The 25,634-nt window shown below is 40.3% G+C and overlaps 1 protein-coding gene across 1 annotated transcript; it reads right to left on the reverse strand.

Moving 5' to 3' along the window:
* Window positions 1-462: 462 nt before the first annotated feature.
* On the reverse strand, window positions 463-25,421 carry shisa9b (shisa family member 9b). Its single transcript, XM_085155896.1, has 4 exons — window positions 24,608-25,421; window positions 21,865-21,971; window positions 6,159-6,290; window positions 463-4,560 (listed from the first exon to the last, which is right to left on the reverse strand). Exons 1-4 carry the CDS (start codon window positions 25,114-25,116, stop codon window positions 4,181-4,183), a joined length of 1,128 nt encoding a protein of 375 aa, XP_085012022.1. The 5' UTR covers window positions 25,117-25,421; the 3' UTR covers window positions 463-4,180.
* Between the last annotated feature and the right edge of the window lie 213 nt (window positions 25,422-25,634).

A 25,634-nucleotide genomic window follows, 5' to 3' on the forward strand; every position in this document is an offset into this window, starting at 1 on the left:
AAGTAGCAAATCATCTAGGTTTTAAGAATGTGTAAGCACAAGGCAGAGTTTAAATGATATAATCACACTTCACTTCTGTACAGCTGGAGCGCATTTTTAACAGAAGGTCCCAAAAACTGCAATGTGTGATATCAAAGTGGTCTTTTGACATAGCTCAAAGGTTCTTCTGTGTTATGATACCATCTGGTGTGGTGTTTGAGAGGGGTGCGTGCGTGTGTGTGTGTGCGTGTGTAGTGAGGGGACAAGTATAAATTAGGAACAAAAAGACACAACGTGTGACAGTGTGTGCGTGTTTTTAAAGCACCAAAACTGCTACTGTCAACTGAGCACTCTAGAAATGTTTCTGTGATTATGTGCTCATCACTTTCAGTGCTGCCACAGTAGGCCCTACCATATGTCAGGTGACTGTCTTCCTATTGCAAAAGAAAAAGTCAATGAGAAAACAAGTTATAAAATGTTTAATGTGTAAATTTTATTACATTTGTTCCTGGAATGTTAGTGAAGTTAAAGCCCCAGTCAAACAGGCCTAGAGTCCAGTCAATGACCCTCTGGCAACCTTCCATTGATAGGAAGGATAGCGCTCACTGGAGGTCGTTGAGAGTCGCTTTTGGTTGCTAGCAGTTTGCCGCGGTCACTCATAGTGTGGGAGGAAGATGTCAACGTATCTACAAATGTCTGCCAATTGTTCACTTTCAGTGAGTAAAAGTTGTGACTATTGGCTAAAACCGGTACAACTTTTACTTTGAATGCAAAGTACTCAGTTTCAGTTTTTAATTTGCTGTGCACTTTTTCAAGTTTCATACAGTTTTTTGAGTAGTTGGCAAATATTTGCAGACTAGGCAGTCTTTGTAACCAATTTCACCTAGTGACTGTCAGAAACATCCAACAACCACTCACCAAATGGTCAGGGAATAAATATTTTCCTTCAGTAACAGCAGGTTGTCAGGTGGTCACTGACAGGTCTCCAGGCGTGTGTGACTTAGGCCTAACTACAGGTGATTATTGTACATTTGTGCCTGTGCTGTCTTGTAGAAATCTTGTATGAACATTAGAGCAGTTGCACATACAAGGACACTGTCATGAACCTTGAACCACAGTGAAACATTACTGGATTCAAAGTTTTGCAGGGCACCAACAACATGGGAACTGCAGTTCACAACACAAAAATAACATATGGAAAACATTCAGTGAGTTGCTCAGAAACATGCCAGTACATGTTAACCACTTCAAGAAAAAGTTCATTTTTAAAAAAAAAAACCCTGTACTGTACATAACACATGACAGATAAAAGATAAAATAGGTATTTAAATGCATCTTATGATAATGAAAAAACAGCGATCAAACAAATTGCAGTTATCATTGTGAACAACACTGTTCATAGGAGCGTTCTTTTAATCTTTACCAATGCTGCAGTCCAGATGTGTATTGGTCACATTATGCTTTAACTGGCAGTATAACAGTAGAGCTTCATGATTAAATGTGATGTGCTGTAGTTAAATATACAGTAAGTGATTTAAACAGTATTGACGAGGTAATAAAACATTCACGAAACAAGAATAGTCAAAGACTGTGACTACTCAGTATTGATTAAAAATCTCAACTGACCTTTGAATACTGCGATTATCCGATCAGGTGATTGCTGACACAGTTGATTAATTAGGTGACATGATAAGCTAGTTCAGCCCACTAGATATGCGTATTGGAAAATAGTGCATAAAGTTTGATTGGAAGTGTGTGACAATACGAACAACTACCAAAACACAACAATATGCATATTTTCTGGCCTTGTTATATTTTTTGTTTGGTAAGATGTGGACTCGAGAAGACATAAATATATCTTTACACTAGCAGTTCCCACTTCCCACTTGTGCGGCAGCTCTGAGAACATCCCTGTCCTCAGCTACCTCAAATAGTCAAATGCATGAGTAAGACTTGCATGGAGGCAGGCGTGAATGTCCTTTTGTATTGCTTGGCTGTGAATTCAGCGTAACAAATGATCATCGGCACCTGAAAACCCTGTTTATTAAAAACCTTTTGCCATGTACGGTAAAGAAAAAAAAATTCAGTGTATGGCAAAAATGTTCCTATTGATTCAGACCTGACTTGGAATATTTCATTGTAGTTCAAAAACACCTTTGAACACCCACTTACATTGCTTCACAAGAATTTTACATTCATTCTGATTTATTATTGGCCTCTAACAGTCAACTAATATCACTTGTATTTAGACTACCCATACCACGTACATTCTTTAAATGTCAAAATTGGGATTTAAGTCACAAAAATAACATGTTAAAAAACCCAAAAGGTTCAACTATAATGCAAACATTTAAATTACTTTTGTTGGGAGCATAATACATTACTAAGAATAAAACCAGTTTCCACTCTAATGCTGGGTTTTCAAGTACAAGATTTTCTAGGATAATCACACATACTGATACCACATATTACACCATGACAACACTGGTTTGATTACGCCACAGCTACTGAATGTTTCTCCAAGTTGTACGTCAGTACTGACATGGTTTTCTTTCAAAGTAAGACAACCACAACTTTAAAAAGGGAAACTACGTCAAATTTAAATGAGCCTTAAGTCATTTAAGTAAACATCAACACTTTTACAAACTGATTCATCTATGCTTTATCAACAAACACAGCTTTTGAAAATGGACGGGATTTTGGAAACAGATCGATTCTCCCCGTGATGGGATCTAGTATGTAAGGTATGTTTGGTAGTCTGGCATCCACAATTTTCAAGATATCATGTTCAAATGGTGTTTGATAGCAGATACCAATAATAGCTCAAGCTAATTTAATTTTGGTGAAAATCAGATCAAGCTGGAGTTACGCTCTCTGAGTGCTCTTGTTTCTGATTGTTTTTCCTTTTAAATAAGTACAGCTATCATCTTGCCCCAATCCCAAAGGACTCCCACCATTTGCTAGGAAAAAGCTGGTTGGTGAGCGGTTGCTGGCAGTCACTATAAAATGAATTGCTAAAGCCTCTTTCATGTAAGCCTTGAGATCAGACAGTGATCACCTGGCTACTAGGGAAAAGTTTGTATTTTGCGATGAGGAAATGAAGCTGCTACAGGTTGCTAGCTGTTGTGAGTGTAGAATTTGCCACAAAGAAGTTTTTGATTTGGCACTAAAAACCTGTAGTTTGCACGGAAGATGCCGGCTTGTCTGTGAAACTGTGAAAAGAGCAATGCAAATTTTAAATGGAGACCCTTCGCATTTAAAGTAAAAGTTGCGCCTCTTGAAACACCTTTTTTTTGCAGCAATAAGGTACAACCTTGGAGGTTATTATCATCCGTTTCCAGTTTCAGACATTTTCAAATTTCACTACAGCTCAAAGTATAGTAATCGTTTCCAGACAAGTCGGTGTATTTCATGCAAAATACAGGTAACTGCAACAATCGGCTAGAGGTCAAAGCATTCGCAGAGAGGTGTCCAGAGCAGCATCCTTTTTTGTGACCAATTTCACCGGTCAACAGCTGGTTGGGGAATACACAGTTTTCTCTGGCACCCTCCAGCTGCCAGGGTTTCTGTGCCTGTGGGAATAAGTCCTTAAGTTGGACTTTAGAGATATTTAGTCTCATGTGAGGTTTTAGATTATCTCATATTCAGAGTATGGTACAGATTAGTATAGACTGAAAATACAAACCCTGGTCCCTGCAATTGGTCCAACTGCTACTGGATATTAATCCGTACTCTTAACACATGAACAGTTCCCAACATTTTTAAACACTATTCATTATCTAGTGAAGCATTTCATAAAGATCCCACCAACCACAGGCTATTCCACTCTGATTAGATAAACATAAACCTCTTTTTTTTTGTTTTTTTCTTAATAGAAGTTACATAATATGCTTTTATTTTAAGGTCCTTTCAGTAGATACTGGTGATAGTACTTAATGTGTCACATCTCATCACTGTACTATAAGTTATGTAACTTTAGCAGTTTGATTATGTGAATATTAAACACGAAATATTCATTACAGTGCCCATTTGAGGCACGGTGTTAGATACAGAGTCCTGTCAAAGTACACTTCACCTCGTGACAGTGTCATAAATGTTATCCATTACAAAGACAGAGCCACATACTACAGTTCACACTGCTTTCTTGTAACTACATCTGGAGTCTGCAGACTCATTATAAGCCTGACGATTAGGCAGTCGTTCATACTGTCACTTCTGTCTTGCTGTTAGTGACATAGTATGGTTGTGGAGGCATGTAGCGAATGGTGTCCAGCTCCTTTTCTGTGATGCAGAGTTTCTTTGGGCCATAGCTCTGTCGGAGTCCCAGTGTGTCCTTGCTTTCCCAGGATCTTAGCACGCCTGGACTGGGAGCACTGCTGGCACTGTAGTACAGTGACTGGGAGCTGTGGCTCTTGGAGCTTTTATACTTGTGTCCATTCTGCTTTGACAGCTGTCTGGGAGGGCTGTAAGGATTGCTCGGCTCTGGCTCCATATCCACACCTTCCATTGGGAGGACACCTTTGGCTGTCATCTCAATCACTTGTCGACGGTTGTTGTGAAAGCTGTCATTAGCTTTCTCCGCTAATAAAAACAAAAATAAACAAGAGATTTATTGTAGCAAAAAGTGTGTGCGTTTGTGTCATCATCATATATTAGACATTCTTTACTAAAACAAGAAATATATACAGAAAGAAATCTTTGATTTGGCAAAAGTGATGCTGTAATTGGCACGCACACACACACAAGCATATCCTTGCACCAGTGAAACACAAATCATTGTTGGTATAGCTCATATATTCGGACCACAGAGCCTCTTGTGTGCACACAAGATGCATCACATCACCATCCCCTCATTCATTTTTGTTTTGATTGCTCTTGATTGTCTCCTGTTCCTGCTCTCATTTGCTAAGATTTGCTCCCTAATGATAAGTTACTTTGACGGCACTTCAGTGGATTAGCAGCGAAGAAGCATCAGCTGCTTGTGCCATCACAAAGACTGCGAGCAGTGATTGGACCTCGATTCACGCATGCTGATAGCTGTCATCTCTCCCATGATCAGGTCCGTCAAACAGAGCCAATTGATTTCAATGGAATCTAAATAAAGCATTGCACTTCTGTGTTAATAGCATTATGTACAGATCTACAAATAGAGACTTGGATGTGATCGGATCAAATTAGGACTATTTGTTTGGAATTATTTTTTCCTTCAGTAATCAATGTGATAAGTAGTTGGTTAGCTATAGTTCATTCAGATTACTGATAAGGTTAATATAATACAGTGGGAACAATACATTTCAAAACTTGACAACCAAAGTTGGAGTTTATTGCTCTTGAGAATGTATGAACACACCCATCGAACAATAAAAGATACTTGCTAAATACATCCCACTACAATATTGTTACTTAAAGTGGAACTGAGAAGCGATTTTATTTTCTTTACCCTGACTTTAAAAGCATGTCAAAAGATATTTAAAAAGATATTTTTAGCCACGTTTCTAAGTAGTACTATTTTGACAGCTTCTATAATTTCTTGTTTAAAGTGCTGCTTGTCCAGGAACTGGCTGTAGACTTTCCAAAATTAGCCCATGAGAAGAACAACAAACTTGCTTCTATAAATAATCTTTCAGTTCCCCTCGCTGTTGGCATTGATGGACGGTGGATTAAATCACAAGGATTTCTGACAGCAAGAGACTTGATAGAGATTCAAACCAACTATTCTCCTTTATAATAACAAAAAAGCACTTGTAAAGTTTTACTGCTGTATTATGTAAGTAGTATCCTTGGCATGTAGGTAATAATCAGATAAGAAAAGCTAGATGTATTAGATAAATTGTTGATGTTGAACTAAAAAGAGAGAGATGTCATCTTACTCTTTTCTGTCTTTTGATATGAGCAACTTTTAACACCAATTTTATTGAAATGCCAAAGAATATTTAATGAAGATTTTCATCCAAAATCTTTGCCTCATTAACTTCTGAACTTGCCCTCATGGTTACTCATATGACATATTGTTTCAGCTCACTCACCCTGACACTCATTATAGATCCAGGAAAATCCTCATTAAATATGCAAATTTCATTTATATCTGATGTAAGATCCTACCTAATAAAATCAAACAATGAATTTCAAGTGCTTTTTTACCATATTTTATGGGGGGTTTGTGATAAACAACCTCTTACCCACAGCCTTGAGTGTGGTGTACTTGTTGATATCCTTTGGGTCCTCATATGGGCTGATTATCGGTCCCACACCTGGATATGGCTGACTTACCAGAGTTGGTACATGAGCTGCATTGTTCATCTGGTTGCTCTCTAAAGAAGGGCAATCAATAGTTATTAATGCAGAAACTGAATTACAGTTTCCTCGTTGTGCATTTGTAAGCAAGATGTCAACAAATTTAAAATGAGTCATAATAACACAATAGCTTTATTAGTGTAGCAGTTTTCAAAACACACAGTTTCATGGATGAAATAGACATTAAAAAAATGTACATTTCTACAAGCATGCAGTCGATCATGCGGCTTTCCATTTCTTCATTCTTCCATACATGCACTTGCTCTGAGCTATAGGGAAAAAATTAATGCAATAATGGAACAGATTAAGGAAATACAAGCCTATCTATGTGAGTGCACTGCAGCTGTTTGAAACTACTGATTCAGGTGAGCTGATTAGCTGAGGGGGGCTGATCTAAAGTTGAGGCACTACAACCTCAAAAGTATGGTCGACTTTGGATTTAAAACAAGTGTGTGTGAAACAGTCAAAAGACCCTGATCAGGTGTTTACAGAGGACCAACTGCTGGGAAAATAAGATGCCTTGCCATGGATGTAATTTACATGTAAATAATAAAATTTCAATATTGGCGTCAAATGAAATTTAGAATCAGTGACGGGGAACAAAAACAGGAGTGATGTGCAGGTTTTTAAGTTTTTATTAGCAGCTTAGCTTTTGTGTTCTGCGCTAACTGAAGACGGGCTAGTGAAATGTGAGTTATAATAACTGAGAAAGGAGATATTGAAGTGTGTACCAGCAGTGAGCAAAGTTGTTGGCCATTACTGTAGCAGGTTTGATCTTATCACTGATAATAAGTAACTTTGCTTTTGCTACACACATTAGCTATTTTGACATATTTTGACATAAATATGAAACAGAAATGACAAATGTTGGGGTTTTTTCAGAGTATGTTTAATTCAAGTGTACTAGTACTAGAAACTGCAATTCCTCTAGTGGCCATGCTATTAAATAAATAGCAAATTAGTCCTTACAGCTCAATTAGACATAATTGAGCTGAAATATTAGACAGCTCAATCCAAAAGTGTTTTCTTTTGGTCTCTATGGATAGTTGAAGAAGCTTGGAAAGAAAAGTGTCTGGACTTCTTTAAGTTTGCTTGATGTTTCACCTCTCATCCGAGAAGCTTCTTCAGTTCTAAGAGCAACTGGTGGAGAGCCCCAAAAGAGGAGTGAAAGAAGCCATCTATGTCCACTGTGAACGACCATCTTTGAAGAGAGGCGTCTTCAAGGAAACTTAAAGAAGTCCAGAGGCTTTTCTTTCCAAGCCCCTTAGATTACAATGACCTGGTTGACTGAGAACCTTCACAGACACGTCTCCTTGGATAGCTTCTTCCTTCATAACAACACTAGATGGGGTGATTTTGATACTAGAGTTAGGGGCATGGCTACTTTAACAGGTACTTGATCATGTTTCCGCAGTGCTTTTTTGAGCTTTATGGTTTACTGTGTGGTATAGTCTGTCCACAAAGTTTATGCTTCAGGTTTCATGAATGAAATTTTTGTATTTTATTCACTTATTTAGTCGTGACTCAGTCAGCTAGTGATGTTCAGTGATGTCAAACTTCCAAAAAACAAATCAACTTGATGTCCAGATGTGAACATATAGGCTAAAACCTGAAGTGTTTTCTTTGACCTGCTAGTGTCACTTTCCTTTAAGTAGCCTTTTCTTGGGGAGCCAGCTGTAGAGCTGAACTGCTCTTTGTAAAACCATCCTAATCGTATAGTAGACATCTGGTAAATTAAGGGGTGCACAGCAGATAGACTGGCCTCCTGCCTACTGGCATGACAGAGCAAACAGATGTTCAGAGTGTCTACTCCTACTTTAGACTGGAGAACGTACCAATTCACAGCCGGCTGTTTGAGGACTTCGCTGTGTGCTGTGTTGAATCTGAGTAGAGATATCAACATGCTTATGGTTGTACATGTTGTGGACAGTTTTAATTAAATGTTTGTTTATTTTATTTATTTAAGTTTACAAAGTTTAAAATGCGATGATTCCTTTATTCCATTGGTCTAGAATACATCTCATAAAAACAGATCATTAATACAGAAAATGGGTTAATTAGGCTCCTATTCCCCACTGGTCAGCAAGAAACTTTATTACTGTGCTAATTAAATCAGAAAGTCTCAAATTATCAATGCTGTCTCATGAAATGATGCAGAGGACAGCTGCAACAGATACTTCACCATAGACAAGGGGAGGGTATAATTAGTACGAACAGATTTGGGGATTTTAAATAGCAAAGGATTAGTGGTGCCACAGTGGTCGTTATATTATAAAAATATCTTTATATCAAGCTCTCCTTTCCTGGGACTTAACTTATTCAGTTCAATAAAAACTAAAGATCATCATTGATCAAGGACATTTTACAGTAGTTCACTAAAACAGAACTAAAAAAATTAAAACTAGTTGTAAAAAAAGCCTTTTAGTTAACTAGAAATATTCAAAAAGGCAAAAAGTAACTAAAAAAAACAATATTTTGCACTTGCAAAGCTAATTGAAACAGGAAACAGTTGTATTTCCGTTTTTGTCTTTGTCAGTGTGGTCAAATTTTTCAACAAAATGAGCATCAGGATGACAGCATGACATAAGAGTCCAATAAAGTCAGTGGAAACAAATCAATACAAATCAATATGTGACCCTCAACCTTCTCAACCTATGAATTAGAGGTTAAGGGTCATGGTCTGAGCTGGAATCTTCAGTAGAGATGTGAGTTGACAGTCCAGTCTTTGTACCTGCTCATTTTCAAATCACTGTTTGTACTGTTAGTGAAGCCACTTAACACTGACTTATGAATCATTCAGGCATAAGAAAGACACCTAAGTCAAGAGATGACATGGTAGCATGGTCCATAGCAGATCACTTAGCTTCTTTCAGTCGTTTGGCACTTTTTTATCAGCAGCCTGTTGCAAGGAAGAAACAAGTAATTTCCTGTACAGTATGTCCTCAATATTTTTAAGGAAACTGAAAAAGTGGAGGTCAAAACATCAGTGGTGACAAGTCTAATAGAGTGATGAATCCAAATGTACCAATCTTCTCAAATTTGGGGTCATAGGAGGGCTAGAGCCTATGGATGGATATATGGGTTCCTGTTCCAAGCTGACATGACTTTGTTTTTTGCAAAGTGTACAAAACAAGTCAGGAGAGACGTACAACAGTGAGCGTCTGCAGCTGCGGTGGAGGTTTTGTCAAGGTTTAGCTGTTGGGGATATGTTGGAATTATGAACGCAGAAAACTATCATCAGATTTTGATCCATCATATATTACCATTTGGAAAAGCTCTGATGCAGTTTCTTCACTTTTCACCATGACAATGACTCCAAACACACTGCTGGTGCAGTAAAACTGTCCCTGAATAGAAATACACAATGGAACATGATCAATCATGGACTGGTCCTGAAGACGTGAAAACGGAAAACATCAGTGTTGGTGGTGAGGGTGAGGATGTAGGTAGGAGGGAGGACTGCGAAGCTGTCGGCGGCCAACATTGTAGATGCCGTTAAAATTATCTTTTCTTGGTAAAAGAAAAGAGAAACCACTGTTCTGTGTGACGACTCAAATGACAGGCTCTCAAACACATCACAAAAGAGCACGGCACAGTGCGACGAGGTCTCAAATACCATTGTCCAAGTGAAGACAACCATATTGACCATCTGTAAAATAAGGGGAGGAAGAAAAGGTTCTACAAGACAGAAACCTGGTCCTGTTTCAGTTGTTCACAATCTCGGGACAGCTTAACAACTAGCCTATTTTATTTTTACGGATGTTCCTCTATTAATTCTGCTTATCAAATTCAGGGTCCTGGGGAGGAGCTGGTGGATGGATAGATGGATGCAGGAATGGATGGGTGCCTGTTTCAAGCTGACATGACTTTGTTTTTTGCACCTTAAAATCCTATGAGGCAGATTATTTATATATGTATGCATTTATGTATTTATTTATATTTGTCTCCCCTACCTTGAAAGCTGAAAACACCAGATGGTCCCGTTTCAAGTTGTTTTAATAACCGGAATAAATTTTTCCCCCAAAGTGTTCTTTTAAAAATAATGTAAGGGATATAACCTGTATATCCCTCAAGCTATCGTCCAATATCCCTTATTAATGTAGACCTCAAAATAATCTGCAAAGCTCTCTCGAAGAGACTAGAGAAAATAACCCCCCTCTTAATTCATCCTGACCAAACTGGTTTCATAAAAGGTAGGCACTCATCAACAAATATGAGTGTCACGCGACACGCCGGGACGGGCGTCCCGGCGTGTCGCGTGACACTCATATTTGGGTGGGTCCGGGACGGGCGTGAGGTTCTGGGGGCGCTCCGGCTCTGGCCTGGGGCCCTGGCCGGGCCTCGGGGGCCTGGGTCCTGGTTGGTGTGTTGCCGGGGTTGTGGGCCGGTGGGTATATGGGGGCCCACCACTGGCGCAGGGTGCCGCCGGTGCGCCGAGCCACCTGGGGGGCTCTTCAACTGGTGGGGGGGGGGGGGGGGGGGGGGGGTTGTCACATCTTGCAGGAGCTTTCCTCTCTCAGGAACTCTCTCTGCAAGAGGGGGAGATACAGGAGAGGTGGAGGAAGATCTCAGCCTGGGCGTCTATTGTCTTATGTAGTCTGGAAGATGAGTGGATGATGGGGTGGGTGCAGTTTTCTCTGTGGTGGGGTTGGGTGGACTGCCCCGGGCTCTGTGGGGCCGGGCAGCGCCGCTGCACTGGGCCCCGGTTCGGATGGGCCTGGGCCCCCCTTCCCTGGCGGGTCGCGGAGTATGGGGGTGCCTACTGGGGTCAGCGGGGGAGCTGGCCCCAGGGAGGGGTCACTTGCCCCTCCCTTCCTTCCCTCCCCATCTCCAGCTGCCTCCCTCTTCCCGCTCCACCACAACCACCCACACATGCAGGGCCTTGGAGTAGGGGTGTGTCACCAGGGTGCAGAGGAGGTAACCCCCCCCCCCTCTGTCCCCTTCTGGCTGCCTCTGCCTCAATTTTATCCCGCAACTTAGACATTCACATTACTCACACTCTCATTACACATACATATAGGATCTTGGGGGTGGGCACGCTACACGGAATCCCAATTACCATCAGGGTGTACACCTCACCCCTGGCGTCATTGCCCACCTCTCAATTTTAAATACACGTAGACATTGAGGGCTAGCAGGAGGGACTATGCGCTTACCTGCTGCTCTCTGGCAGGTAGCTCCATGCCCTCCTGGGTTTTAAATGCACCTTAGAACACACATACATCAACACTACAATGAGCGGGTAGAGGGAGGTTAGGAGTCTTCTCTCACCCTCGTTCTCTGCGGTCTGCTGGAGCAGGGGGGCTAGGAGGAGGAGTTGGCCGTCCGACTGGGGTCCGGAATGTGGGGCCTCCCTGCTGCTGCGGAGTCGGGGCGGTCTGCTTCTCCCCACCGCAGGGAAAAGGGTAACACAACCTGGGTCTGGGTGCGGTTCCCCCCTCCAGGGGCAAGGGTACCTAGACCCGGTTCGTAGAGTACGCTTGGGGAGTGTGATTGTGTGTACAGCGTCTCTTTATGTCTGTCTCCACGTTGGTTGAGTGTGGAGTAAGTGCATATGAGAGCATGAGGGTGGGAATGGATGTTTGTATCTGTGTGTGCCTGTATGTCTGTGTCCATATGTCAGGTTGGGTATCAGACGCCACCTCTCTGAGGACAGCTCAGGCCCTCCAAGGTTTGGAGGCCTATCTCCCCCCACCACTTCCCCTGCCGGGGGCGGACTCCCTCAGACATCGGTGCGTTGGTGGTTCTTTGTGTCCGGGGGTGGGCGTCCGGGTACACACCGGCTCACTCCTTGGCGGCTGCTTATCGGGGCCTGGAGCCTGAGGCTCGCTTGGGCCACTTCGGAGGTGGGGTGCCCCCGGCCTCTCGGCCTGGGGCTCGGTCACTCAGGCACAGCTGGCTGCCGGCGGAGCTCACGGGCACGTCACTGCAACCCCCCCTGGCTTCTGCTCCGTGGCTGCTGGGTGACCCCTCATCTGGGACTCTCCTCAGGTCTTTCTGGGACAGTGGCACGGCTGCCCCTCTGTTGGTCTTCCTTGGTCTCTTGTGTTCTGGGGGCCTCTGGATGTCTGGAGTTTTGATCTCCTCCATACCTGCTTCATGCCCTGGAGGACGGGGCAGTGGCCCCCCACACCCTCTAGCAGATCATTACATGAGGGAACATTTTAAGAAAACAAGCGCGTCCATGCTCACAGGTGTACACACGGGTGATCACACACACAAACTACACCCTTTGTGGCTCCTACCTCAATGCACACTGTGCTGTCGATCTTACGTGCTGCACAATAATGTTTAATATTTAGTATTTACTGTCATATTCCCATATATCATTGTGATGTTGTTTATTGTATTACTCTCGTTTTCTTCTGCTTGTTTTCTTTTTTCTTTCTCAACAGGTGATCCAGGTGATCGATATATGTATTTTTTTTTTTTCTGCTTATTCTGTTGGTTTTTGTTTTTTGCCCTTCTCCCCCGTCCCTCTTCTCAACTGTTTTTCTTTCCCTCTTTCTTTCTCCCTTTTCTTTCCCCCAGTCAAGTCTGTCCCGTATTCAGCAAGTGAAAATAAAATAAAGAATAAAAGGTGAATCAAATGGACCATTACGGCAAAGCTGGGATGGTCAATTTGGTAAAGAAAATCCGTTGGGCATCTTTCTTCGCCTTTAGACAATAATTCTGATGGCAAAAGAGCCAAACGGGACAGGCAAAAAAAAAAAAAAAAAAAAAAAAGTTTTTTCATGGGCTTAGCAGTAGTGATGGGTCGTTCGCGATCGAAATGGCTCTTAGAGCCGGATCTTTGACGTGAACGACGCGAGCCGGCTCCTTATCGCGAGCCGTCACGTGGTTTTTCGCACGCGAGCCTTGTGCTTTATGCTGGGCAGAGGGGGGAGGGGCTGTAGTTACACTCACAGCACAGGAACAGAGCTGGAGGGAGAGAGAGAGAAAGAGAGCCAGGGACAACAACGTCACATTAGAAAGGTATAGTAATCATCCACAACTATTTTCGGTTGCAGATGATGATAGTTAAAATTTGAAATGTGAATAGTTGATTTTTGTATTATATAATTTATTTATTACATTTTATGTGGAGTGAATAAATAAAAGTATATTTACGGTGGCCCCTAGAGACAAAGCACATACAAACTTCAAATCACGTACAAACACGTAAAAACTCCGAAGCACGTAAAAACTCAAAACGCGTACAAAAGACAACAGAAGTGCTCCAGGATGCTGGGCGCAGTGTTGAGCTTTTGTTACCTAGTGGCTACACAAGCCAGCAAGTACCAACGACCGGATTTGGTGTGTGGTAGTAACAGGTAAATGAACTTTTTTTTTTTTTTTTTTTTTAATTATTTGAATATATATGAGTGCCTGTGTATAAATCCACAAACAATACACACATGCTTTCAATTGTGTAATTTAAGTGATCTAGTAGCTCTGCTTTGGAAGTTCAGTTCATGCTAGAAATGTGTTTTGGAGTTTGTACGTGTTTTGTCTCTAGGGGCCACCGCATATATTTATAAATAAACATATATAAATAAAGCCACTTTTTTAACGTTAGTAATTCCTTTTGTGCTTAATTTTATATTATTGTTAATAATAAATTAATTAAAGCAACAAAACAACCTGAAGAGCCGGTTCGGAGCCGAAAGAGCCGGTTCTTTTTAGTGAGCCGAACCGAAAGAGCCGGATCTCTAAAAAGAGCCGGAAATCCCATCACTACTTAGCAGGTATTATTACATCATGAGACCCTGGTGTTAAAGTAAAACTACAGTATAATGGCCATCCTGTAGTTTGTGTCTTGTTTTGTCTGTCCATATGCTTCATGTACATGCTTCATAATACATAGTTGTCCATATATGCAAATAAATATTCTCTCGGTCTCTATGGATCGATGGAGTATAAACACTTTAAACGGACTGTGCCATGCTTCCTGCTACCTTTAACGTCACCAAGACCTGCTTTGGTCATGAAGAGAAAACAGTGAAACAGTGGAAGAAAGTCCAGCCACATAGTCACTGCTGGTAAAAATAGTCAAAATGTTAATACATTTAATCAAATCCCTACATTAAGTCTGTCTGGTTTAAATTGCTGTCATACTTTTTTTCTGAGCTTATTGACCTGTTTCAGTTTCATACAGTTGTTGTAAGTGGGCCAGCCACAGAGGCTCTCATTCAGCCTGATCTTGTTAAATCTCATGGATTAGAACTTTTGCTTTCATACCCAGAAGTTAAAAGCAATCGGTTTACTCTTTGACATACATGTTAAATGACATTCCTCAATTAAATATAGTTCCATGTAGTGCAATTTTCTTTTGGATAAGCTATTATCTGTGGAAAACTGTCCATGCCCTCATTTGTTGGACCACAGTCTCAGGCAAGTTTGTAAGTGATACCATTTGAGCTGTTTCACCTGACTTCTGTTTATCTGATACTCCAGCCAAGGTCAAAGTCTAGGTATCTGCTTAAAGGCAGAGACCACTGAGAGTAAATATTTTAATTCCCATACTCTGAATGCTTTGGTAAAACTGTCAATTCAACATTTGTCATAAACATTTGATCTTTTCCGTGTCTGGAGGTCTCGAGTATATCAAATTTCCTCTTGAAAAATGGACACTAAAATTCAAACTGGAAGCTGATTTTTTTTTAGCATCTGATGTCTTTTTCAGGATTCCAAACTCAGCATCATTAAACTGATGTACTGATGTGTACTATTGATTATCTTCCTCTTTATTGCATATTTTACTCTGATTGAGTGCCATTTGAGCTTGCACTGTTGTTGTAGTCACAGCTTCTGTGTCAGCTGCTGGTGGAAAGTAGGCCACTTCTGAAGAGTTGTAAGGTTAAAGACTCAATGGTTGATGCGGGAAATAAGTGAGTTAACACTCCAGACACAGACACCTCCCTGGAACTCATAAAAGATTTAAGAGAGTATTTTGGGAGCTGTATGCCCCGGAATAAATGGTACAAGGAGAAGTTTTGCTCTTATTTACAGGCACCCTACTTTCAAGTTGGTAATGAAAATATTAATTTCTTTCTGATTGAATATCTTGACGTTTCTACCAGATTTATGAAAATTTTAATTACAAAACGCATTTATATATTTATTTCAGTTTATGTATTTTTAAACATTTGTATAAATTACTTGATCAAATTTGAGCAGCAGTTTTCATTTGGGCATGTAGACACTGTGAGTACAACCTGACCTCCAAACTCGGCATCAGAAAGGCAACAGCAGCTCATATGCCAATCATTACAACCAAGATGCAGAAGAGCACTTCTGACCGCACAGCACAAATGTTGAACATTGAAGTGAATAAGCTGCAGCAGCAGAGAACCACACTGGAAACCACTCTGGTCAGCTAAGAACAGGAAACTGAGGCTACAATTCACACAGGATCATCAAAACTGAACAACAGAAGATGGGAAAATGTTGCCTGATATGATGAATCTTGATTGCTATTGTGAGATTTGAATGGCAGGATCCGAATTTAGTGTAACTACCACTCAAACATTGATTCACCATGCCTCATATCAATAGTTCAGTCTGCTGCTGGTGGAGTAATGGTATAGGACATATTTTCTTGGTGTAATTTTGGCCCCTTAGTACCAACGGAACAACATGTAAATGCCACAGCCTATTTCAGTATTGCTGCTGACCGTGCCAATCCCTTTATGACCACCGTGTACCGATGTTCCAGCAGGATAATACTTCATATTACAAAGCTCAGATCACCTCAAACTGGTTTATTGAGCATGACAATGAGTTAACTGTACTTAACCAGATCTTTAAAAGAGCACCTTTGGGATATGGTGGAGTGGGAGATTTGCATCATAAATATGCAGCTGACAAATTTGCAGCAACTGTGGAATGCCGTCATGTTAATATAGACCAGAATCACTGAGGAATGTTTCCAGCACCTTGTTGAGTATGTGCCAAGAAGAATAAAGCAGTTCTGAAGGCAAAGGGGGTCCAATACTAAGAAGACTGACCTAATAAATTGGCCAACGAGTATGGTTTAGTCTGATAATTATTAAGTGAGGATTACTTAGTGTACAAAGCTTTATTGTTTTTTTTGTTTTGTTTTTTTATCTAAAGGCATTAAACAAACTTACAAATTTAGATATTGAAAACATGGTAAAGTTAAAAGTTAGTTAACTTTTGTTAGTTTTCTTAACATTTAAGTACATATAGTGCTGTGCAAAAGGTTGAGGAAGTTTAGGTATCATATTATGTAATCAGAGAAACATTTTATTGGTCCCAATTGCATTTTGCAAAGACAGCACCAACCACAAACCCGCAGCCAAAATTATGAAGCTCTATATTCAGTGACGACAAGAACAAGGAGTGCTGCAGCAGATGGTATGGCCCACACAACGCCTGAGCTCAACATCATGGAATCAGTCTGGGATTACATCAAAAGACAAAAGCAATTAAGACAGCCTGGATACACACAGAGACTGATAGGTTCTAGAGTATACTTGGGACATCCTATCCACCAGTGTACCTGTGAAAACTGGTGATGTTTTACAACTGAAGTGTGTTCTAACATTAATTTAAGTTAGGAATGGCTTTTGTATCTTAAAGAGATTTCGTTTACAATAAAAGTTGTAAAACAAACTTTTTACAAAAAAAAGTTTGCTTACTGTAAATTATAACCGCTCGTGTTTTTCAATGCTTCCTCGCTTATATTTTTTATTAAATCTCCAACAATCAATTTGAATGTAATAATTTGTTATTAAAAAAAAAACCACTGAGCTCAGCAACATAAACAAGAGATTCACACAGAGACTGGTACGTAAGTAAGTAAGTGTGGAATCCTTTCCATTGTAAAGAAAAGACACAGCAAAGAAGACTCACTATATTTGACTCTACTATAAAGAGATGACTTTATGAGTGCCAATACAGAGGACTCACCCCACGTTGCAAGAACATTTCATAATTCTCAAGAAAATCCAGATTAAACTCAGTAAATAAAATGTGCATAAACGTCTGCAAAACTCTGAAGCAGCATTCTTTGGACAGATGCAGCAAAGATCAACCTGTACAGGAAGTAGGGGAAAAATATGGAAAACGGACTACGTGATGCATGGCTATGTATAGTTTCCTATGCCAGTGAGTCACAGGTGTTTACTGATGCGATGGAAGACAGGTGCAGCTCCATGAATTTGGAAATGCTCTGAAAAGCTATTATTTTTGCCGGATGCAGTAAAGTTGACTGGAATGTGTGTCACAGTACGAATGAAGAACCCAAAATATACTGCAGAAGCAACCTGAAAGATTCAAGGCCAGGAAATGTAATATTTGTTAATGGTCTGCAGAGAAATCCAAAGTGAAATCCTTGAAAACAACACCAGATTTTATGCAATCACTGGCTGCAAAGGATTCATGATAGATTATTACAAATAAAGAAATAATTCCTCAACAGTTATTACAATATAATGGTTGACCCCATCACGTGTACTTTAGATTCTGCACTTTAAGATCATATTAAGCTCATATTAAACTGTTAACTAATGGCATTGGCCAGTCACCTATAAGTGAAAATCCACAACTGAACTTTCTCTCACCATCCAAATAATTTTTCAGGTCACTATGTAGTCACATAGTAATCAGAGCCTTCTCTACGAGTTTCAGAGTACAGCATGTGGCAGGCGGAAATATAACTATAGGTACACTCTACATTTGGTAGCTGTTTCTCAGCTGCTGTCATAAGTAATGCTGCTGAAATACATTTCTATCTGAAAATGAGGAAATGGGCTGTCATGCACCAGTGGAGTGTTGGCACTGAGTGGAGACTTTGTTCTCACTGGCTGACTGCCTGGAGTAAAAAGAGGCCACTCTTCACAATTACCCCCATGTACTCGGATGTCCAGCAGGACAACGATATGATAGTCCTGGTAGCCAAAGAAGCCCTTGTAATAAAGACAGTGTTGCTGGTGTCTTAAGGAGAATAAGAGCTCATAGCCCAGTTAAACAGATTTCTATTATCTTTGACAGGCAGCAGATAAAGACGGATATCCTATTGAGATTTACACCTCTATCTGTAAAATACAGTGGCTTGGGCATGCCACTAGAAACCACAGCTGTACAGGATGGGTACATGTGTCAAAAAATACCACCTCACCTCATGTAACCTTCCAGGGTTTGCTGTCAAGAAAATAATCATGACTCTTCTGTTGCCACCTCAATTACACAGAGTCCTTGTCATAAATTTCTAAGCTGCTGTGCTCTGAAATGGCATGTGCAAGGTCACAAAATAAAAGCTGCAACCATCTTCTCCTCAATATAGTTAAAAAGTAGAGATTAACTGAATAAATACAAATCGTATTAGCGCTTTTGTTGTTTCTTTGTTTTGTTTTGTTTGGTTGGTTAGTTATTTGTCCTGTGAATGCAGACATCTCACTTCAGTTTCAAAAATCCCCTTCTGCCTTGAAATTGTATGAATGCACAGATGTATAAAAATACACTTGTACGTGACACATCACGCACAGCGGTCTTGTGTTAGCCATAATTAGCATGATTGTTAGGTGTGATTGCATAACATTTCTTCAGCCTTTTAATACACCTGATTGCTGCTATTATACTATTATAATATATTACTCTGTAATGCCAAGTGTATTATGTTTGATACATTCGTTTTTGTGTAAGTTTTTGCGATGTCTACAATCAACAATGTGATTTTTTTTTCACAAAAAAGTGAAATAAATTGCACAACACATCATAAAGCAATAAATTGCACAAAAATACCATATGTAGCATAATATATTATATATTTTTTACTTTTTCATAAGGTTCAGTAAGCACTCTAGTTTAAAAAGGAGAATTTTCTGGCATTTATTTTGTAGTTGAGGCTTTACAGAGATTTAAAGAGATTTAACTTGTGCTTGTAAAGTCCTCCAGACCCTCTCTCTGTTTGTCATCTAAACATGGATGAGAACATTTATTACTATTCATCACTCATCTGTGATCATCTTGGATTTATGTCTCAACATCTTAAAGTTGACAAGTATGTGCTACGACCTAAAAGATTTTCTTTCTAATCACAGAATTCATGTTTTTACTAATTAGAAACCCTAGCAAAATAATAAGGGTGCACTTGCTGCGACCGTAAATTCTACTGAGAAAGTGCAAGTGTCTGGGCCTCATTAATGATAAATTAACAAACTGGTGATTTTTTCACCTGAAATTTAAAAAAAAAAATTAAGAGAACCATTTACCATAAAATGGCAGAGCATCCCTCATTCTCATTTCTTTGCTCCATACTTTATTTGAATCAGAAGCTAGCTTAAACCATGTTATTTATTTTACCTCTAACTCATAATTCCCAGTATATACTGTTTAATATTGGACCTAATCAGTATCATGTCAGTGTTTATCCTAAGTTAAGAGTTTGGAATTTACTTTTTAAAAGTCAGATGTCTGGCTGTAGCAGCTTTTCAAAAATGAGTGCTGTTTGACTGTGTCTGTAAAACCTTTTTTATTACAATGGCATTTGCCATAATTATCCATCTCGTTGGGGCGTGGGGGTGCAAAGAGACCTTTACTGGCTGTAGCTGTTGAGGCAGAAAGTAGGTTGGCAGTAAGCAGGTTAGCATTAATAAGAACTCCTTTCTGTCTGTGTGCATTTGTGGGTGTGTGTAGGCGTTGGTGCTGACGAATGAAAGAATCACGGTGCAATATAATGGCCGTGGCATACAATATGTTTTGGCAACGGAAGAGCTCAAGGTTGTCAGTATGAGGGTATGACTAATATGTTCGCCAGGCTTGAGGATATGGGATTTTTTCCCCCCCCCCCCTGGTTCCGATACTTCCGGTTCCGCACATTTAGGCCAAAAAGAAAACAAAAAACATACAAAGCTCACAGTTTCAACAGTCAAGACCTTCGAGGGTGAGCTTTGTGGTACAAAGCAATTGGAGTCACTGAAAGTGGGAATTTACCAGAATTAAAAGCTCATGATGGAACATTAGTTAACAGACATTACCCATCCATCCTGTGTGCTCAGATACTGACACTGACACAAGTTTAGTTTTTTTTAACTGTTTACTGAAACATATTCCAATTATAGTTATATAATGGACATGTACATAATTTGTAGCCTCTTAGCTTTCCTTTGGAGGTATCCGCTTTTGAAGTTGGATGAAGGGTTTAGGAGTTTCAGCTCCTTAACTTGTGCCACCCTCTTTTTACAGTGACCAAAGTATTTGGACAATTGACTCAACGGCTATTTCATAGGCAGGTGTGGGCAACTCCTTTTTTGTGTCATTATCAATTGAGCAGATAGAAAGCCTGGAGTTGATTTGAGGTGTGGTGCTTGCATTTGGAAAATTTTGCTGTGAACAGACAAGATGCAGTCAAAGGAGCTCTGCATGCAAAGTGAGACAAGCCATCCTTAAGCTGCGAAAACAAAAAAAACCCATCTGACAAATTGCTACTGTATTAGAAGTGGACAAATCTAAGAAAGCACTGGTGAACTCAGAAACGCAAAAGACCTGGACGTCCACAGAAGACAGCAATGGTATATTGTTGTGAAGAGAAACTCCTTTACAACAGCCAACCAAGAGAACAACATTCTCCAGAGGATAGGCATATTGATATCCAAGTTTATCATGAACAGAAAACTGCAAATACACTGTCAGGTAGAAGCCACTTATAAACCTCAAGAATAGAAAACCCAGATCGGACTTTTCTAAAAAAAAAATTAATTAATTAAATTAAATTAAATTAAAAAATATATATATTATAAAGCCAGCACGGCTCTGGAAGAACATTCTCAGAAACCAAGATCAACCTCTACCAGAATGATGGCAAGAAAAAAGTATGGAAAAGGTGTGAAACAGTAAAATACGGCAGAGGCAGTGTGATGGTTTGCGTGTGCATGGCTGCCAGTGGCACTGGGACACTAGTGTTTATTGATGATGTGACACAGGACAGAAGCAGCCAAATGAATTCTGAGGTGCTCAGAAACATCATGTCTGCTCAAATCCAACTAAATGCAGTCAAATTGATTGGGTGGCATTTCATAATACAGATGGACTGACCCAAAACATACAGCCAAAGCAACCCAGGAGTTTTTTAAAGCAAAGAAGTGGAATATTCTTGAATATTCAAGTCAGTCACCAGATCTTAACCCAATGGAGCATGCGTTTCACTTGTTGAAGACTAAACCTTGGATAGAAAGCCCACAAACAAAGAGGAACTGAAAGCCGCTGCAGTAAAGTCCTGGCAGGGCCATGAGATCAAGACTTCAGGCTGTCATTGGCAGCAAAGGGTTTTCAACCAAGTATTAGAAATGAACATTTTATTTTCAGTTATTTAATTTGTCCAATTTCTTTTGAGCCCCTGAAAAGAAGGAATTGTGTTCAGAATCTTTTAGTTCCTCACATTTTTTATTTCATATCATCTTTTTGTTCAATACACTAAATAAAACTGAAAGAATGCCCTTCAACTGCATCTGAGTTGTTTCATTTAAAATTCACTGAGGTAAGGTGCAGAACCAAAATTAGAAAAACATTGTCTCTGTCCAAATATGTATGGTCCTCTGATATGTATGTGCATGTAAGTAGATATGTATGTGGGTATGTGCTACTTACGGAAACTGTTAGTTGTGAGTCTGGTTTGTATGTTCTCATAGTGCTGACCGAGTCCAGCGTCGTCTGTATGTTCTGAGGCAGGATGGCGGATCACATGTGCAAGAGCTCTGAAAAGAGGAAGAATGTGAATATGAACACATACATGAAATACGTGCAAAAATAAAATAAAAGTAAAGATCTGTTTAACATGTTATATAATCCATAGCCAAATCTATTTGGGGTTAAAGTTGCAAAGATGGTTTTCATCAACTTTTCAGGAGACAATTCACAGTACTAAGGTTGCAGGCTTTGTTTCTGCAGTTTTAAGAAATATTGCAGCCAGTGATTGTTGCTCTTCTAAACATCTGCAACACTACTCTCAAGAGACAGACTGAAAAATAACTGAGGCTAAGTCATTCCAACTTTTAGCTCTTGAAGAGTTAAAAAACTGGATCCTGCATATCTTGAAAGCAAATCTTTAGACCATGTTTGCCTCCTTAAAGCTTCCACACGTTACATCCTACATGCAGAATTTTTCTGTTTTAAGTCTTAGACCTTGTTTGACATAAACCATGTCATCAGGGCTCAGAGTTAGGTTGTCAAAACTGCTTGTCAGAATAGGTCAAATACCTTCACACATACACCTTTCCAGCAGTGTATTGGGGAGGGTTGCATCTAACTATTTCTGTAACATTCGCACTCATTTCACAGCGTGACCGCCCTGCTGTGCAGAGGTGAGAAAGGAGATGGGATTTGATCTTCTTTCTCTATCTTGATTTTTTTTTTTTTTCATTCTTGAAAATAACAGAACTATTTGTCTGTGAAGGTTCTCAGTCATCCAGGTCATCGTAGTCAAAGGAGCTTGCAAAGAAAAGCGTCTGGACTTCTTTAACCTCTTAAGCCCCAAGCCTACCTGATCTCCTGCTTTTTGCCCCCCGTATCAGGGGGCGTTGGGGCTTAAGAGGTTAAGTTACTTGAAGTTCTTTAAGTTCAAGTAACTTAAAGAAGTCCAGACGCTTTTCTTTGCAAGCTCCTTTGACAACAGAACTATTTGTGTCATTTTATTGTAAACAAACACATGCTGCACTGACAGATTGGGGGAGGTCTTAACAGAAAATATCTGCTGCTCTCCATTAAATTAAACTATATGCACCTCACTCTCTACAGCTGTTGGCTTGGAGAATTGTTATACACCTAGTCCCCCCCCCCCCCCCCCCCCCCCCCCCGAGTCCCACCCAGCACACTGTTAAGTATAGCAAAAAAATAAGACTAAAGACTGTATTTAGTCTTATTTGCTGAACCACATGCGTACACGCCAGATAACAGTACCTAATATGATGATTTGCGAATGTATAATTTACAAAAAAAAATCTTTAAAAGTGATACAATGACATAAAGGAGACGGGACTGTGGCCAGTACTTCCACCCTTTACTCAGTACCTGTAGATCAGACCACCACCTTGATATGCATTTTGATTTTAACTACAAACCTCAAACACATCTCACACTTCTCACAACTCTTGTGGTAGTTCCTGCTGCAGTCTCCAGGACCATGTTTTGCCATGAATACACACATAGACTCACAAAGTGAAAAGAATACTAGCACTGCCTTTGTAGCTGTCAAACATACAGGCAGAGGACAGGGTCTTTGCAGACAAATACACAAGCACACTTGTAGTGGGAGATAAAGTGAAGATAACGTTGTTGTTAAAAAAAATACTTGAGATTTTACGAGCTCTACACATGCATGGATTTGACTAATTGAGGCATTGAGGGTTTTTTTCCTAATTTCTTTTAAATAGCTATTTGTCTGTGGTACTCATAAATGGAGTCACTATGTTTTTAGGGTGGTCTGCCTCTTGCAACTATGACGCATGAAAAAAAATTGTGAATTGTATTAAGTCTTACAGTAAAATCCACTTAGACTCATTCTCAATCAGAATTTAGTAAAGGTTACTATGACCTCACCTCTTTCCTATTGTTCTCTTTAAGGAAATTTCTACAAATTGGGTAGAAGGATTGATTCAGTTGAGGCTTACAGATTATCTTTATAGCTGTAAGTCAAGAGTGTACTTCCAATAAAACTTCAAACATATATTTAATGGGATACATTTGTGTTGAAAAGTCATCAACAAACATAGGTGTAAACACACACAAGCGGTTTGCTGATGGTGATATCCTGGACTGCTCCTTAAGTCTCTCAGAATGTCGTTCTTCCTTTAGTGCAAAATCACTGTGAGTATATATAGAGCATCAGCCCTGCATGTGTTTATGTTTGATTGAAAGTCCCATTATAGGTCACCGACTTGGTTTCAGTTGTAATGTACTGAAAATAGGCAGAGACCTAGTTTTCCAAACCCAATATAGATTATATCCATTTTTTTTGTATTTACCATCTTCAATCTCGCTATAGATAAAGACCAAAAATCTAACATTCAGCTAAGACCATTCTGCTTTCTAACATTAACAGACTTAAGAATGAGGAAGATGTTTCTAAAGTCAGTGCGCTACCTCGGGTTGATAAGACTCATTTAGCGTGTATTTAAACACAATCATAGTTAAAATGTCCATATAAAAATAAAACAACCTGTTGCTTTGACTCGTTTTTGATATAAAGTTGGAACATTATTTCCACGCTGACGGAATTTGTCTAACTTGGGGGCTTTTACATATTTAGACAGATTAAAAGAAAAAAAACAAAAAACAAAAACAAGTCAGAAACTGTAATCCAGCAGAACCAAAAGTTATTACATTTGTAGCTCACCTTGACATGTTTTCTCTGTGTGGACGCTGCGTCTTTTCCAAACCAAGCTTGGTGAAAATCCCTATCAGTGCCATAATGGCCACGACCCCGCATATGACATAAACAATGAGGTTGGTTTTATCCTTCGCGGACTCGAGCGCTACGTCCACTTTTGGCGGAGGTCGCCCTGTCATCATCCACGGTGGGGTGTCGTAGTTCTTACAGGTGGTCTGGTCCAGTCGGGAGCTTTTAAACGCGCAGCAGAACCTGAAGCCACAGGTGCCGCAGCAGTACAGGTAGCTGCCCGTCCTGCACACGAACGGCGGATCCCACTGGCCCATCACGTCGTAGTAGCCACGGCACTTGTCCTCCACGTGTGGGGTCTCCGTGACTCCAATCTCAGCCTCCATTGAGTCGTTAAATCCGGGTATAATATAGTCATCGATAGTTTGACCGGGCTCGCCCTCCGCGTCACACACCATAACTTTCACCAGAAAGTAACCGAGCAGCAGCTCAGTGCCCCGCATCATTGCTCACTTATTCCGCCCTGCTTGACGCCCTGGCGCGCTCTCACAAACTCGCAAGCATCTTCCAAGGAGATGAGATACAGCCATGCGTAATCGGGAAAAGGCTGATTCCAACCTCCATGCGTAAAAACAATATGCCACTCTGTACTTTTTTCTTTCCTTTAACAACAACAGCGAAACGATTGTTGTGGGAAAAGCAGTTCAGACACCCAAAGGGTCGCTTATAGTAGTAAATAGTTGGAGAGCATCACCGAAGCTGTGCCCCTGGCTGTGCTGGAGGGTGTCACACACCTCTGAGGCTGCTCCACTCCACAGAGCCGTCAGAGACAGAGAGAGTGGGAGAGAGACAACGCAAAGGACCCTATGAGCATGTGAATTGGGGGAGAGAACGAGAGAAGGGAGAGAGCCAATGGGAGAAAGAGAGAGCGATGTGCAATAGCGCTAATTACAAGCCGTGACAGCCCATTATTATCGGGTTGTGTCGTAAAATCGTCTGTAGGCTACAATTCGTGATCCACATC

Source organism: Neolamprologus multifasciatus, chromosome 4, assembly GCF_963576455.1.
Source record: "Neolamprologus multifasciatus chromosome 4, fNeoMul1.2, whole genome shotgun sequence".
Lineage (NCBI taxonomy): Eukaryota > Metazoa > Chordata > Actinopteri > Cichliformes > Cichlidae > Neolamprologus > Neolamprologus multifasciatus.